General features: G+C 41.6%; 1 protein-coding gene across 3 annotated transcripts in view; it reads left to right on the forward strand.

Moving 5' to 3' along the window:
• Nucleotides 1-2580: 2580 nt before the first annotated feature.
• ATRX (ATRX chromatin remodeler) overlaps nt 2581-15316 on the forward strand; it is an 86499-nt gene continuing 73763 nt past the window's right edge. For 2 of the 3 annotated variants that reach the window (XM_056360141.1, XM_056360142.1), the window contains exons 1-2: nt 2581-2748; nt 13928-14040. In XM_056360141.1, coding sequence (XP_056216116.1) covers nt 2729-2748; nt 13928-14040 — 133 coding nt within the window. In that variant the 5' untranslated portion in view covers nt 2581-2728. Of the gene's footprint in view, nt 2749-13927; nt 14041-15316 lie in introns of those variants that run through there. The other variant, XM_056360143.1, reaches the window with a different exon arrangement.

Consider the following 15316-nt stretch of genomic DNA (forward strand, 5'->3'; position numbering starts at 1 on the left):
TATACTGAAATCAGATAATTTTTTTTTTAATTTGAAAGTGCTTTCCATCTGCTGAGAGAAATCAGTTCTCACAAAGGATTTGGAAAAGTACTGGCACTTTGTTTCGCTTTTGGACCTTGATGTTTTCTGCTTTCTCATGCTGAAAAGGTTTAATTATCAAATACAAGCCACTACTCAACTGGTGCCACACCATCACTTGGAACTTCATTAAGGGGAGTAGAATAACAGCAAAACAAAGAATAAACCCAAGCTCTTGAGTAGGCAGTCATCTGTTTTCAGTTTTTATCATGCTTTTTGTCTGATGAATAGAGAATGAGTTTCATTGCACAGAATCTATTCCATTTAAAAGCTCATTCCTAGAAAATGAATTTAAGCATAGTGTTTTATTGTTCTGGATTAATTGTGCTACTTTTATCACAGATAATAATCTGAAAGAGATGTATATGTAGTTTGTATTTCTAGGTCAGGAGCACATAAAGTTATTAAAATACTCTCGATTGATAACTATACATGTCTTTCAGCCATTTTTCTTAAAAGTAGGCTAATATCTACTTAAGAAAACTAATTACTATCATTATATTAAAAACAATAATCAGTATGATGAGACCCTACAGTGGCCCTTGGTTTGTCCTGCAAACTAAGCTCTGAATCCTCATTCTTCCAGGTACGTTGGAGCAGCCAGCAGTCAGTTAGTAGAGAGCTGGGGGGAAGGGGTCCTGTGTGCTGGGGAAACTTAACTGTGGGTATGTTAGGTGTGCAAGATGTTTCTAGATGTGCAAGACGTTTCTCTGCAGCTGCATGTGTTACCTGTCCATAGGCAGGTTTCACTATACTTCTACAATCTGTTTTTTGACAACCTCATACTAGTGTCAGCTGTTGTGTCCTGGTGTAACTGGACATGGAAACATTGCCATTCTTACTCTATCTTGACCTCTTCTCACAATAAGATTTCTTTTTCATGTGCAATAAGTTGTGAATTGGGGGCAATTTAAATTTGTTTTTCTTAAACTGCTTTCAAATACCTTCCATCTCCTAACAAAATAGTATAAGAAAATATATTGCAGAATAATAGTAATAAATATTTCTATTGGTTATTCTGAATCAGTAGGATATTAGTCCATAAAGCAGACTTAAATCCTTTAGAAGAAGAAAAGAAAGGTTTTGTCTTCTTAATTTAATCACATTATTGGAATACTAATGCAGGGCTAAGAATAGGTAATGCTTCTGGTTTAATTCATCTGTCCACTGGCAAAAAAAAAAAAAAAAAGGCTTTTTACATTTTTTTAATGCAATTTGTAGCAGTCACAGTTACATGAATTTACTTTTTTCCTTCTAAAACTTAGCTAGAAGGCAGGTAACACTTTGGTCTTTCAAAAATGTGGTATTGACAATTGATTATACTGATGGTGTTATTGAATCTGCTGTTTGGTATTACTAAAATTCAGCAAATGCAGGATGCAGTTCTTTGGTAAAATGTTAAATTCTGAAGCAAATTGTTTAGACCATTTTGTAGAATTTCCCTGGGATGTGTAAGCTTGTACATGCTGAAGTGCCAAAGTGCTGTTCATTCTATTATTGTTGCCTTTTAGAATGAAATATATATTAAGGAGTAGTTATAGTTATGGTGACAAGGGCTTCACAATTTTTTTTCCCTCATGTTTTGCACATTTTTTTATGAAGCCAGGCGAGGCGGTGGTACTTTGTTTCTGCAGAAAAATAATATATTAATTTTCTAAACGGGTTGCTATAGGGTGAGTGGTACCTGTGCCAGGTGGTGCCGGCTCTGGACCAGGTGCCACGTTCTGGGCAGGTGATGGAAGAGAAGGGTCCCCGCCAGCCCCTCACAAGCATGTCTCACGCCATTCCTCCCAGCAGTGACCTGCTCCCCTCCACTTCTCACACCTCTGACGGGGACATCAGCGCTGCTGGTGCAAGCGGGGAAAGTCACCTTGGCATACTGACAGAAACCTTGGCCATGGCCTTCCTCACCTGAAGGATTTTCGGTTCAAGTTTTGGCGAAGCTGGGCCAAAGCAAAGCTGGAGCTGGCAGCGTGGCCTGCTGGGCTGAAGCGAAGCTGGAGCTGGCAGTGCGGCCTGGGCACTCTTCGACTAATTCGAGGCCGGTAATTCTCCAAGTGATTGTGTCACTTGTACCTCGCTCGCCCTTTTTATTCGGGAAAAGCTTGGGAAAAGGTTTCTAAGGCTGGTGTGCGCCCCCGGCCCGGTGGCAGAGCGGGCCCACCGGCCCTGCAGCACGGCCCTGGCCTGTGTGGAGGTGCCGCCGCTGGTGCTCTCAGGTGGGGCGGGCGACTGGGGCCGGGCTGCCGCGGCCGCGGGGGCGCCCGTGGGCTGGAGCCCCCTGCCGGGCGGAGCCGTCAATACACTTTGTTTTGAAATGATGTCACGGGAGCCGGTGCGTGACGCCAGGCCCCTGCCGGTGATGTAACCGTCGCTCCGGCCAATCGGAGCGCGGAAGGTTGGGACGGTGACGTAAACGACCCTAGCAACCGGCCCCGTCGGAGCCGCCCAATTGGAAAATAGCTGGGGGCGGCAAGGAGCCAATGGGAGTCGGCGAAGGAGGAAGGCGGCAGGAGGCAGGTCTCCCTCTGCCTCGATCCGATAAGATGGCGGCGGGGCTTGCGATGGTGGCCATAGCGGCTTTGTCCCTCTTCAGCGCCTGAGCCCGGTTCCGGCCTGGCCGGCTGCTCTGAGCAGCGGCGGCGGAGACATGACCGCAGAGCCTGTGAGGTACGGCCCGGAGTCCGCCCCTGCCAGGCGCCGGGGGGAGCGGCGGCCGCTGCTGGCGGGCGGCCTCCGCGGCTGCACCGCGCGGCCCGCCGGCGGGGGTGGGGCGGGGACGGGCCCGAGGCGGCGGGCAGCGGCAGGAGGCGGCGACCGCCCGGGCTGGGCTCGGTGCGGCCCGGCGCTCGGCCCGCGGCGGCACGCCCGTCCCTCTTGTCCGGGCTCGGTGGGCCGGGGCCCGCCGGTAGGGCTGAGTTAGGCAGGGCTGCTCCGTCCCGGCGCGGCTCGGCGGGAAGGCCTGGAGGGGCGGGGCCGCCGTTGGCCGCCGCCATCGGCCGCCGTGCTCCCGCCGCTGGGCGCCGCGGGGATGTGTCCTCCGTTTGTCCGCCCCCGCCCCACGTGTTTGCGCTGTAGTAAAGATCTTCCGATCCCGCTGATCCCCCCGCGAAGGATCTGTTTTCATGCTGGTTTACAAACACCGCCCGCTACCCTTGAAGAGCGGGCTCCTGCCGTGGTAATTGTTACGGACGGCTCCTGTTTTGCTGCGTGAAGTAAGCAAGCTGACAAAAACCCCTAGCAAAGTCGGTGTTCAGACAGCCGTCGTGTTACGCGACCGATAAATAGTTGGCTTTGTGTGCTTTCAGTTCATCGATAGCTCAAGTGGTCTCGTCAACACAGTCCACCCACAAATACTCCAGCTGCCTGCGGCGCCCTGTCGCTTGACCCTCACGGATGTCGCACATAGCTCCACAATCCAAAAGTGTTAAGGAAGGGAGGCATCGCGGTGGCTTAAGCACTGAGCCTCGGATAAAGTTTGTTCTGGGGTCGCGTTTGTGCGTCTTCACCACCTAGTTTTAGACTTAATTTTGAGTAGGTCGTAAGTGCTGTTCAGTTTCAGCCAGAAGTTCAAGGGATGGTAGTTTTCCTCCTCTTGTGTACTGCTTGATTTTAAAGCCTTAACACTTATGAGGAAGTCATGAGTATGTACTCTACTTCCAGCTAACAAAACCAGTAAGAGCTCATCATCGTTTTTGATGTTGATCATACGCTGGCTCGTAAGTTGAGTATTGCAAATACACATTATTTGGCACTCAGCTTCTCAACAGCAGTTTCTTGTGCGTGTGTTTCCTCCCTTATTTTGTAAGATGAGGATTTGTAAGAAAGGGGAAAGATCCCCTTTCTCTTTCTGACTCCCACTTTCTCCACTTTAGGTTCTTGCAGTACTTACAGATTAAACCACTTTTGTGTTGGTTCGAGGATAGCCTGATTTTTGTATAACAAAAAGATGTGGCTACTACTATTTATTCGTAATTTGCATTGCAGATTCTGAAAAACGTTCTTCCATTTGCACCACTTTGCTTTTTATTTTACTATGGCTCTTTTATTTTGTTCCCTGTTTTCTCATATTGTTCTTTGTCTTTTTTTTTTTTTTAAAAACAACTTCTTCCTGGTCTACCTTATGACGGTTTTGTACTTAACCCTTTCTGTATTCTTATGTTGTCATTAGTGCAACAACTAGTGTTGCTACTAAGGGGCTGCTTTACTTTGGTGCTTCAGTAGAGAAGGATACAGAAGCTCATCTATTTTTCCATGCAGTTTTTCAGATTACCTGCAGCCAGAGAGGTAAATTGGATTATTTCAAATTACTTCTACCCTTGAAGATCAAAAAGTATGCACAGAATAGATTTGAGATTGTATGCAGTCTTTGGGTTGGATCTGCCCCACAGAATAAGCAGGCCCTGTGACAAACTACTTTTAAGTAGATGGGCATAATATTATTTTCTTTCCCAGTGCTCCAAACATTTCTTCTGTTCAGAAACTCAGTTCTCATTCAGTCTGCGTGTTTTTTATAACTCTCATCCTATATAGAGCTCATCTTGAGCAATTTGGTTGTAGTTTACAGGAACAGTTCATGCCAGGAGCTAGGCATGACATTGTAGGGTACCATGGTTTCAGAGTTACAAGCTGATGAACACATTGCATGCGCTTTTTCTTACTTTCTGTCAGTTCACGTTCTACTTAAAATTGGAGTTGGAGAGAATGAGAGGGGAAAACAAAAAATGCACGCACACGTTTGTGTGCGCCTGCTCTCTCTTCCCCCCCGTTTCCCACAAGTCCTGTTGGCCCGTCAGCTGCCTGCATTTCTGTCACCCTGCACAGTCACCCTGCACGCTCATTTCATCTGCTCTCTGCAGTTTTGCTGGTGTAAGATGTGTACAGACATAAAGTTAGGAGATTGTTGTTCAAATTCTTTGGAAAACACGTAAACAATAGAATTTTGATGGAAAATCTTTTCCCAGCATTTCTGTAACATAGACTTAGAGTGCTTAAAAGGAAAACAATCAACACTAGTCTGCTGGTTATGAAGTTTTAAACTTGTCATAAGGAATACTTTTACTTAATATGAAGAACCTAGGAATCTCCCATGTGTAGGATGAGAAGTTTGGAATGATGAAATACAGGACAAAAACTGGAGTAACTTACTAAGAAACTAAAAAAAAAAATCTGCCTCTGTAAATGTTTATAAAGATTTATCTTAAACTTAAAAAAGAGTTTGGGGGTTTTTTTGTGTTTGTTTGTTAAGTGGAGGAATCTTTGTCATAGTGGCCTAACCTGTTCCTACCAATCAGTTTGTATGTTGTACAAAATAAGCATAACAATAGAAAAAAAGTCAGGTTTTGAGTCTTACTCACTTGAACCATCTGGTAGTTGGTGAAACTAGATTTATTTTACACTGGCAAAATAAACTTATCTTTTTATTCAGACTTTTTAAAACTTTCAGGATGATATTTTGGTAGCTTGGTCTTAACATTTTTATTAAATTTTCTGCATTTTTGATTCACTTGAATTTCTTGGTTCTGAGTGATAATATAGGGTTGTTTGAGGCATGTTATTTAATGCCACAGTAATCTAATTGGAAGTAAGTCAATAGCAATCTTCCATATCCTCTGATGGTACAGTGTAAGTTAGCCGTCTTTCATATGGTCATTTGGAGCGAACATAAGTAGATTTTTTGACTCTTCCCCAAAGAAGAGCAAAGCGTTAGGTTGGCTGTTGTCTTTTGTGCCAGATGTGCCCCAGAGCCGAAGTGTTTGTGCTGCTTCAGTGCAGTTCTCCGAGAGGGACTTAATGCAGTGACTTCATTATTTATGTTTCAGTACAATACTGTCTCTGTTAGGGTTTTGTAAACTTTGTGTGAGGATCTCTGTAGGGCTTAACTGAAGGTATCTTCATTTTCTATGGAATAATTTGGTGTGATAAAGGGGTGTATAATACAAATTCTGCAGTGGGATGGCCTTAACATTGTGGAAACTTAAAACTCCCAGTTCTGTTCTAGATGAGCGCTTGCACCCCCTGCTTGAAGAGAGGACAAGTTAGTGCTTTATAGGTGAATATACCTCACCAAAAGAAAATATAAAAAATAATACTGAATTGTGCTGTGTTCACCATAAAACCAAATGCCTGCAGTCTACGGCAGAGTACATTTTTAGACTGGATCACTAGATGTGGCTTTTATAAATGGGAATGGCCTAGTATACTGCTGAACCTCATGAAATCGCATTTTGTATCCCTAGAGCTCAGCTTGTGCCTGCAGGTGATTTGGAAACATGAATCATTACATGGACAGGACAGTGGCAGGTTGTTCTAGTGGCGAATCATGAGGAGAAAGAAGAAATTGTAGAAATTCAGTGGCAAATATGGAAGGTTTTATATTGACTTGAAAAGATGTTAGGTAAAGTGCCCTGATTTATTAAAGGAAGAGTGTAAAGCTTTCATAATTTGTTCTAACATCTAGCCAGGCAGTTGTCATTCAAGATGGAGGATGGATGGATGTTGTTTTTTTTCTCTCTCTCTTTTTTTTTTTTCTTGTTTGTTTAGAAAAAGAGTGAAACCTTGAAAAAAAATCAAGGACTTAATCACACAGAGTGTTGACCAGTGTCCACTTCAGTGCTATTTAGGCAGTTCATTTGCAAGTCTGAAAGCTGCATGGTTGTAGAAATTTCCATCTTGGGTCCAACTGTAGGTCTTAAGAAGTGCAACTGTAGAAGTCTTGTTGGGCAAATACATCTATCCTGTACAGCAAACCAAAAAAATGAGCCATTAAATTCAGGACTGACAGTTGGGCAAACTGAGGTGGCTTTTATCTTACAAAACAAAAAGCTATGCTTCAGATGGGCTACAGCCTTTAAAACCTGTAGCAAACCTGATTGGGAGTATCTGGGAGACTTAGAGGGACATGCTTTAATTCTGAGGGCAGGGTTCATAATGAATGATGCTTTGTTGAGAATCTGTGATAAACTCCTGGAAGCGAAGGGAGATGAAGTAAAAGAAAAAGCAGTTTCAGCATTAGAAGGGTGTGATGCTGTTGGATGTGGAGCCCTTTTTTTCCCTTTAAACAAAGTGTTTTTAAGCTTTTTTAATACCATTTTCTGTTTTCTATGTTATATATGCTAGCTTGAGCTTTTATTATTCTGGACTTAATATAGTAAGGTATTCAGTTTACCATAATTCTTGTCTTATAAAGGTGAAAATACTGTATTTAGATTTTTCAGCCGACTTTGGTCAGTCTTTTTCAGCTGCAGATTATTTAGCTATTGAAGTTAGAGACTTCTGTGTGGCATTCAAGCCAACCTAACAACGAAATTGTTTGTTTTAGCGGGATTTTTTTTTTTGTTTGCTTTCTTTTAAGCTCCCATTAATTAAAGAAACAGGTTAAAAAACCAAAGAATTTTTCTAGTGAAACATGGTAAGTCTCAGCCAAATCTTAGTATGGTTGTTTGGATACTGTCTCAACAAAAAGAAATTGTATAATCTTCCTTGAACAGAATAAGGGGTCTCTTAGTGACTTTGAACCATTGCTTTCTCATTCCCTTTGTGTGTCTGGAGGAAAATAATTCTGTTTAGTTGCCTGAACCTGTTATGCTGTACTTAAGCTCCAAAGTTACTTCGTCTACGCCGGTGAGCGTCTTCAACTGTGCTAGGTATCACTTGATTAAGCCCCTGTGGATTTAAAGTCAGTTCTAAACAAAGTAAGAGTGAATTTGTGTTAATGAAGTCTTAAGGATAGACTCTCCGGATCTGATGAAGTGCTAGATGCCTGCACCTCTTTTCAGTCAGAGCTTTGGTATTCCGGTATTTGCTGACTGTATCTGATCTAGTAAGTTTTAACATGGTACCGTTCCATCTAATCACAAGAGGACTTTTTTTACTATGAGAATGGTCAAACACAGGAAAAGGTCATCCTGAGATATCATGGAGCTGCCACCTGTGGAGGTACTTGGAACCTTACTGAATGTATTTCTGGGCCACCTCCTGTAGCTGTCTCTGCTTGTGCTGGGGGCTTGGACTTGGTGATCTCCAGAGGTCCCTTCCAACTGGAATGATTCTGTGATTCTTGGTGTCATTTACCTGACCGATTCTTAGCTCTGCTGCCACGTGATGGTTCAGGGTCACGTAGCATATTGCTGCCACTGAAGTTACAGTCCCTTGCTTCCCAGCTCAGACTGTCATCACCTCTGCTTGCAGGAACATTCGTACCAATGAGCAGTGAGCTGGCTGGTTTAGGGTAATTGTCTAGATTCAGTAGAAGAAATGGTGACTTTGAATATGGATTAGCTTGTGTGCATAGGTCAAAACAAATACTTATACTGAACTGGAGGAGAAGGTAGAGAACTGAGAGTGTGGGTGGCATCAGCTGTGTGTGTTGGGGCATGAGGGTTTGCGTCCTTTGGCGGTAGAGCTGGTTCATGCCAACTTGAGCAGATTGTGTGAATCCCGATTGTAAAGCCTTACTTGTTTTGGTGTAATCAGTGTATCGGTATAAATAAAATACAAAATACTAATCTGATCTAGGCTATACAATATCATGTTGCTTTGCCCTTGGAAAACCATTGTTGAGTTAAAAACCAACCACTGGGGGGGAAGTGCTCTGTTTCCCCACCTTGATGAAACCCTATTCTTTTACTTGTTCAACTGATACAGTCATAGGCTGATTTTATTTTCTGGTTATGTATTTTTTTCTGAGAGAAGTAGGCTTCTTGGACTGTTGCAGGTGTGTTCACTCCTTTTTTTGATTAGGGATAAGAAAACAAACAACTTATCTAGTAGGGTTTATCATCTTTCAGTCTTTCCAGCAGTCTTAAGCTATTTCATGTGTGTTCAGCCACAATATTGACATGGTTTGTGAAACAACTATGTAGGCTCTGCCCTGGTAACTGAAATCTTGTGAGTTAAGTCTAACACTTTTCCTTCTCATCAGGAAAACTTCTATGAAGATTTACAGGTGCAGAATACTGGCTTGTTTATAGGTAGCATGTCTTCCCACTGTCTTAATTAAAATACTCCGATTTTTGCTGTGGGTTGTTGGATTTCTGTCATTTGCATGGGGATACAGTCTGAAGCAGAGGATGGTAGTCTACAGACCAGTTTAAAAGCACATCTGGTTTTACTTGTTTTCAGGTTTTTTTTCCCTAAGGATTGTTTAATTTTGTCTGCTTAATACTTGTGCTGAAGTATTTAATTTCAGCTTCAAAAGTGAAAAATGATTGGGACTTAATGTGAAACAATAAAGATGAATTTAAAAAACTTGTGCCCTTGAACTATTTTAAAAGTTTAAACAGAAAAAATTTAGACAAGTATTGAAGTTAAGGAAGGTGACTACTTGAGATAAAAATTCTGCAAAATCGTGTTTGTCATTGCAATAGGAGTGCTTTCGAGCTCCATCCCATTCAGATGGGGGACACTTAACTAGACTAAAAATTGGTAAGATCCTGTGGAATAATGTGTTTTAAATAAATGTTTAAATAATTTTAAAACTGTTCTTCCAGATGTTGACAATAACTGGGACATTTCCCACTTGCATTTTTAAAGTGTTTGAAGAAAGTAGGTAGAAACTGAGCCCAGTAAAGCTTTTCCAGTGCAGTTGCATGGTATAATCCAGTGTGACCTGGGATTGCTGCTGAAGTGGGCAGTCCTGCTCTTTCCTTGCCCTGGCTATGAATCTGCAGCACCTCACCTGCCATCGGAGAGAATGATCACGTGAATATGTGGCAAATTGGATCCAAATGAAAACTGTTCCTTAAAATGTTATTTGTCCAAGGTGGTTTGATTCACTTTGCAGAAGCGTGTTCATTAGCTAACACAGGTGATGAAGTAATGTGGTGGGTTGACCCTGGCTGAATACCCGGCACTCGCCACAGCTGCTCCATCACCACCCGCCTCAGCTGGGCAGGGGAGAGAAAATCCAACGGAAGGCTCCTGGGTTGTAAGGGGAGGGGGATCATCACAGTTACTGTCAGGGGCAAAACAGGCTCAACTTGGGGAAATGAATGTAATTTATTACCAACCAAGTCAGAGTAGGGTAGTGAGAAGTAAGACCGTATATTAAAACACCTTCCCCCACCCCTCCCTTGTTCCCAGGCTCCGCTTCACTCCCGATTTCTCTCCCTCCTCCCCCCTGCACCGACGGGGAATGGGGGCTGTCCATCACACTGTCTCTGCTGCTCCTTCCTCCTCACACTCTTCCCCTGCTCCAGCGTGGGTCCCTCCCACGGCAGACCTTCACAAACTGCTCCAGCGTGGGTCCCTCCCACGGGCTGTAATCCTTCAGGAACAGCCTGCTCCAGCACGGGCTGCCCGCGGGTCGCATCCCCCAGCGTGGGTCCCTCCCTGGGCTGCAGGGGGGGATCTGCTTCCCTGTGGGCTCCACGGGTTGAGGGGGACAGCTTGGACTTCCCCCTCATGGGCTTCCCCATGGGTTGGGGGGTCTCTGCTCCGTGCCTGGAGCCCCCCTGCCCTGCCCTGCCCCGGGTGCTGCAGCGCTGCTGCTCTCGCATGGCCTCGCTCCTCTCCGCCGCTGTTGCGCAGGGGGTTCCCCCCTTCTTTAAGATGTTCCCCCAGAGGCTCCCACCGTCGCTGATGGGCTCGGCCTCGGCCAGCGGCGGGGCCATCGCAGAGCCGGCCGGCGTGGGCTCTGTCGGGCATGGGGGAAGCTTCTGGCAGCTTCTCACAAGCCCCCCCTGTACGCACACACCCCCCCGCCCCCGTTCCCCCAAAATCTTGGCACACAACCCCGTACAGGTAAGCATGCTCAAGGGGGCAGCAGTGAACAGCCATATTGAATTAAGTATAGTGTGTCTAGGTTAGGACATCACCTGTCCCTTATTTTTCTTCTGATAATTGTACTGATTTGTAGAATTATTTGGCCTAATACCTGGTTTGCCTAATTTGTAGTGGTGTTGATTTTTTTTTTTTTCATCCAAGTAAGGGCCAGGCATTTACTGTTTAAGATCACAGCACTTGCTCGGAATTTAGTTAAGAAACGGTATTTTTGTAAGATCTTTCCCAAGGTCACAAATCAGGTTCATGGCTAAACGAGTCTAGGATTCTATAGTAGGACACCTTTCCTTTCATCCTGTTTTAATTAGGCTAAACAGGGTTGAAATAGCTCTAGACTGATGGTGAAGCTGTTTGCTTGGAACATGCAAGCCTGAAAACACCTGTAGGGACTGTTGCTATGTGGTAGAGGGTGACTGCTTGCCTTCACTTAGTGCTTCTGAGATGGTTCTAAATTTTTAGGCCCCTGTTTTTCTAAAAAATACGTATTTTATAGGTTGTGATCAATTTAATAGTGGTTGAATCTATGAATATATCGCAAAGAATGAGGTTTTCGGAGTAGAAGCTTTAAAAAAATATAATATTTTCTCAACTATAAATGCATGACATAAAATTGCTTTTGTACAAAAACAGGAAAAGCATTGCCCTAAATTAAAACTTCTCTGTGGTAGAGTCTAGTAAGTGTAACACCTTTACTGATATTTGACCCAGTATTCCTTAGTACAGGCTTATGGTACAGAATGCTGAATAAGCAAGAGGAAAAGCAAGTTGCGAAGATTTTTTAGTATCAGTTTGTTGGGGGTTTTTTTGTTGTCAGCATGAACGTTTTGCTCTGAAAATGATAATTTTAGGGTAGTTAGGATAAGAGTTAATAAATGGTAGTAGATAGTGTTCCAACTGTTACTCACAAAGACACATGATAATATTCTGAATTTGTTTTGTATTGAGAACAATATTATAATTCATCTATAGTTCTCATTTTCTTTTCTAAAGTGCTGTTACCAAAACAAGTTATTTATAAACCAAATGAGCAGAATTCCACGTGTGGGTGTTTTTGTTTTTGTTTTCACTACCAAAAATGTACTTTTTTGTGGCCTTTCTATAAATGTGCAGTGGTTCTTCAGACCATCTGGAATGGATATAAAATTTCTTTATGTACTTTTGCTATGAAATAATTCTGAATAACTCTTGATTTTTTTAACTTAAAGTGAATAAATTGTCATTAAATCTCCTTTCTAAAGTAGAGCATGCTATCTGTTAAAACTGAAGTGTACCGTTACCATTTTCTGTGATGTTTTCCAAGTATGCCCTCCATCCATGATAGGAAGGGAAGTCCAGGTTTAGGGACTGGCAGTTGTGTAACAGCGTGAGTCCAGTAATTAGAGGGAAAGACTTCTAAACAGATTGAGAGAAAAATTGTAAGATACACTTGAGAGTAGAACAGGCTTTGTTACACTCTCTTTCAAAGTTGCTCGAGTGATTGATTGTATGTATGTAGTCTCAAAAGAAAAGTGTCCTTTACTCATGCAGAAAATCTTTCCATTACAAAGTGCTGTTTTGTTTTGAGTACTTCAGAAGGTTTAAAGGAATTACAGATAATTTTTTTTCAACGGGTGTTTTATGCTGGTTTATGTGTGGTTATTTTCACTAATTTAAATAGTCATTTGCATTAATGAGATCATACCCTTTCACTTGGGGCTCAAAAGAGTGCTCATCTGCATGTCCTTCTTATAAAAAAGGTGATTATTTTTTTATTTTTCTTAGCCATCACAAATTGAAAGTCAGAAGTTAATAAATTGATGTGTTCAGAGAAATAGTAGAGGAGGTAATGGTGAGTGGATTGAGCTTCTGATAAATACTCAAAAAATTCCTAGAACCTGTAAAACAGGGACAGAAAACCTTATTTATTCTTGCTATCAGAAGATACTTTGAAAGCAACAGGAGATAAAAAAGGGGGAGATGGAAGCCTGTGTGCTTTAACTGGGTTAACTTATGAAGGGGGTACCTTAGTTCAGCAGTTTGAAAACCTATATCTGGTAGCAGGTAACGTAGGATGACTCAGACATACCAGCTGGCAGATTTTGGAGGACTGATATTGTCTGGGAGGGAAACAGTGACAAACGGCGGAGTGGTGACTTGTGGTACAGGGGGTCTGTGCTGTGACTGCCCTTGGCCTCAGTCCGTGTGCTTGCAGTCAGGAAAAGGCACTTGTCCTGGGAAACTGTGAAAGTTTCAGGAGGAGAAAATCTGAAATAAACAGCATAAAAAGAGGGAGTAACATGTAGATTATGAAGTGGTATAGTTTTTTAACAAAAACACAGGATAAAGGTGTTGCCTTTTTACTGTAATGAGTATATACGAGACTAACAATTTCTGATATCTAAAATGGCCTAGTGAAAATTCTCAGGGTATTGTTTTTTATAAATTAATTATGAACTCTTGTGCAAACAGATCAAGAAATGATCTGATCCTACATGGTTGTTCTTTGGACTATATACAGCATATACTGTGTATGTACATGGCTGATTGAATATAAGCTTTGTTTAAGAATGTAGATCTGTCATACTCGATGGACATGTTTGTTTCTAAGGTTGTAGGTGAAATTCTGCTGTTACTTCTAGTGTGTTATATCCCCAAAGTTCACAATTTTGGTAATAAAATGAAGATTCTATTATTTTTACCTCTTCAGCTTCTGACAAGGTAGAATCTTAAGTGAATTTTTTGCTATCTTCAGCTCATAGCAGCATTACCACACAGACTTTCTTGAATTTTGTAAATAATTTTAAACAGTCTCTACTGTTTAAAATATATTAAAAAAATAGTTTTATTATTACTGTTAACAGAGTCCTTAGTGCTTTTTTGTCAATAAGGCTACACCTGTTATTTTACTTGGAGTTTAACAAAATTATATCGTTTTTATTTACTTTAATATTCTCTTGCAGAAATAAATGTTTAAGCAATAACTGGGTTTCTTTTGTAGGTGTATATTAATTAAGCATAATTTCTTTCAGGCTTGCTAATTAGAGTGAGATAATACAGCTAACTTCAAGTTTTACTTGTATTTTAACAGTGAAAGCAAGTTGAATACGTTGGTGCAGAAACTTCATGACTTCTTGGCTCAGTCATCAGAAGAATCTGAGGACGCCAACTCTCCTCCAGCATTATCCAAACCCAAAACTATAGGTGAAAAGACATTTTATGTTTTTATTTTCAGTGTGTATATGGTTCTAAAGTCAAGTAACTTTGTGGCGGGATTTCACTATGTTGGACTTCACTAGGGCAATTATGCAAAGTTCTAATGTGATTTAAGTGGTGATATCTTAATAAATATACAGTAGGCTTTTGATACAATTTTTCTTTCAGTTCTGAATCTTTTCTAAATGTGGAAAACTAATCTTACTGGTCATTTACTTTCTATGAAACATGACGCGGAGAACATGCATGTATTTGCTGTGCTATGGCTTTATTGTTCGGTGTTACTGTTTTTTCCTGCTGAAGTAAAGCTTTTGCAGTTCTTGTAGTTACAGATGTTCTGGAGAGGGTGCTGTCATAATTATTTGAAAACAGTTTCTATATGTAGTCTGGAAATGTTTGAAAACAAAATCATTCTGGAAAACACTAGTCGTACATTAGGTCAAATGTTAAACCCTTTGTTTTGATTGCAGTCATAAAAAGCTGAATTATTTCATAACAGTATAAATAAATAAAATTTGTTTTCAAATTTAAGTAGGTTAAATCTGTTAAATTAACCTGTTAGGTTAAATTGAGAGTGTGTTGGCTGTGTTAGTGTATTTTTCGAACTCACGTTGTCCTAAGTAATAAACTTACGTAGTTTTCTGGTGTGCAATTACTCTCTTTTAATGTTTTGTCTTGCAACAGTGCTGCCACGTGGTGCTCATCTCCTTATGTCAGCATCAAACCGAACTGTTAACATAGGAAGAAATTATTCATATGATACTTCAGCAGAATAATAAACTAAACTGTGATGTAGATGCATCTCAAAGTGAAATTTTACTGAGGAGCATACTGAGAAAAAGAAATTTTTCCATTTATCCTCTGTAGTTACAAAGTAGAATTTGACTCCTTGACTTAAACTACAGATTCACTTTGAAATAGGGGTACACTTACTCATTAGTAGCAGGCTTGTTTCAGTGTTGATTGTGACATCTCAGATTTTATTTCTTATAGAACATTAATTAAAGTTGAAAAGTTAAGAATTAAACATTTAAGTATTAGGAAATGCCAGAACTAACTGCAAATTTACTTCCCCTCCCAACTTCCTGTGTGTAATGATAGTGTCTTTAGCAGCTCTTTCCCCCCCCCCCCCCCCCCCCCCAGTCCACAGAATGCTTGTTCAGTGTGGAAGTGATAGACATGGTTTGGACCAAATCAGCCTTATGTAGTAATGGACCCTGTGTAGTTTCAGCATTTGGAAGATATGTGAACTACTAGGTAGACT

This window comes from Falco biarmicus, chromosome 14, assembly GCF_023638135.1.
Source record: "Falco biarmicus isolate bFalBia1 chromosome 14, bFalBia1.pri, whole genome shotgun sequence".
In the NCBI taxonomy this organism is placed as follows: domain Eukaryota; kingdom Metazoa; phylum Chordata; class Aves; order Falconiformes; family Falconidae; genus Falco; species Falco biarmicus.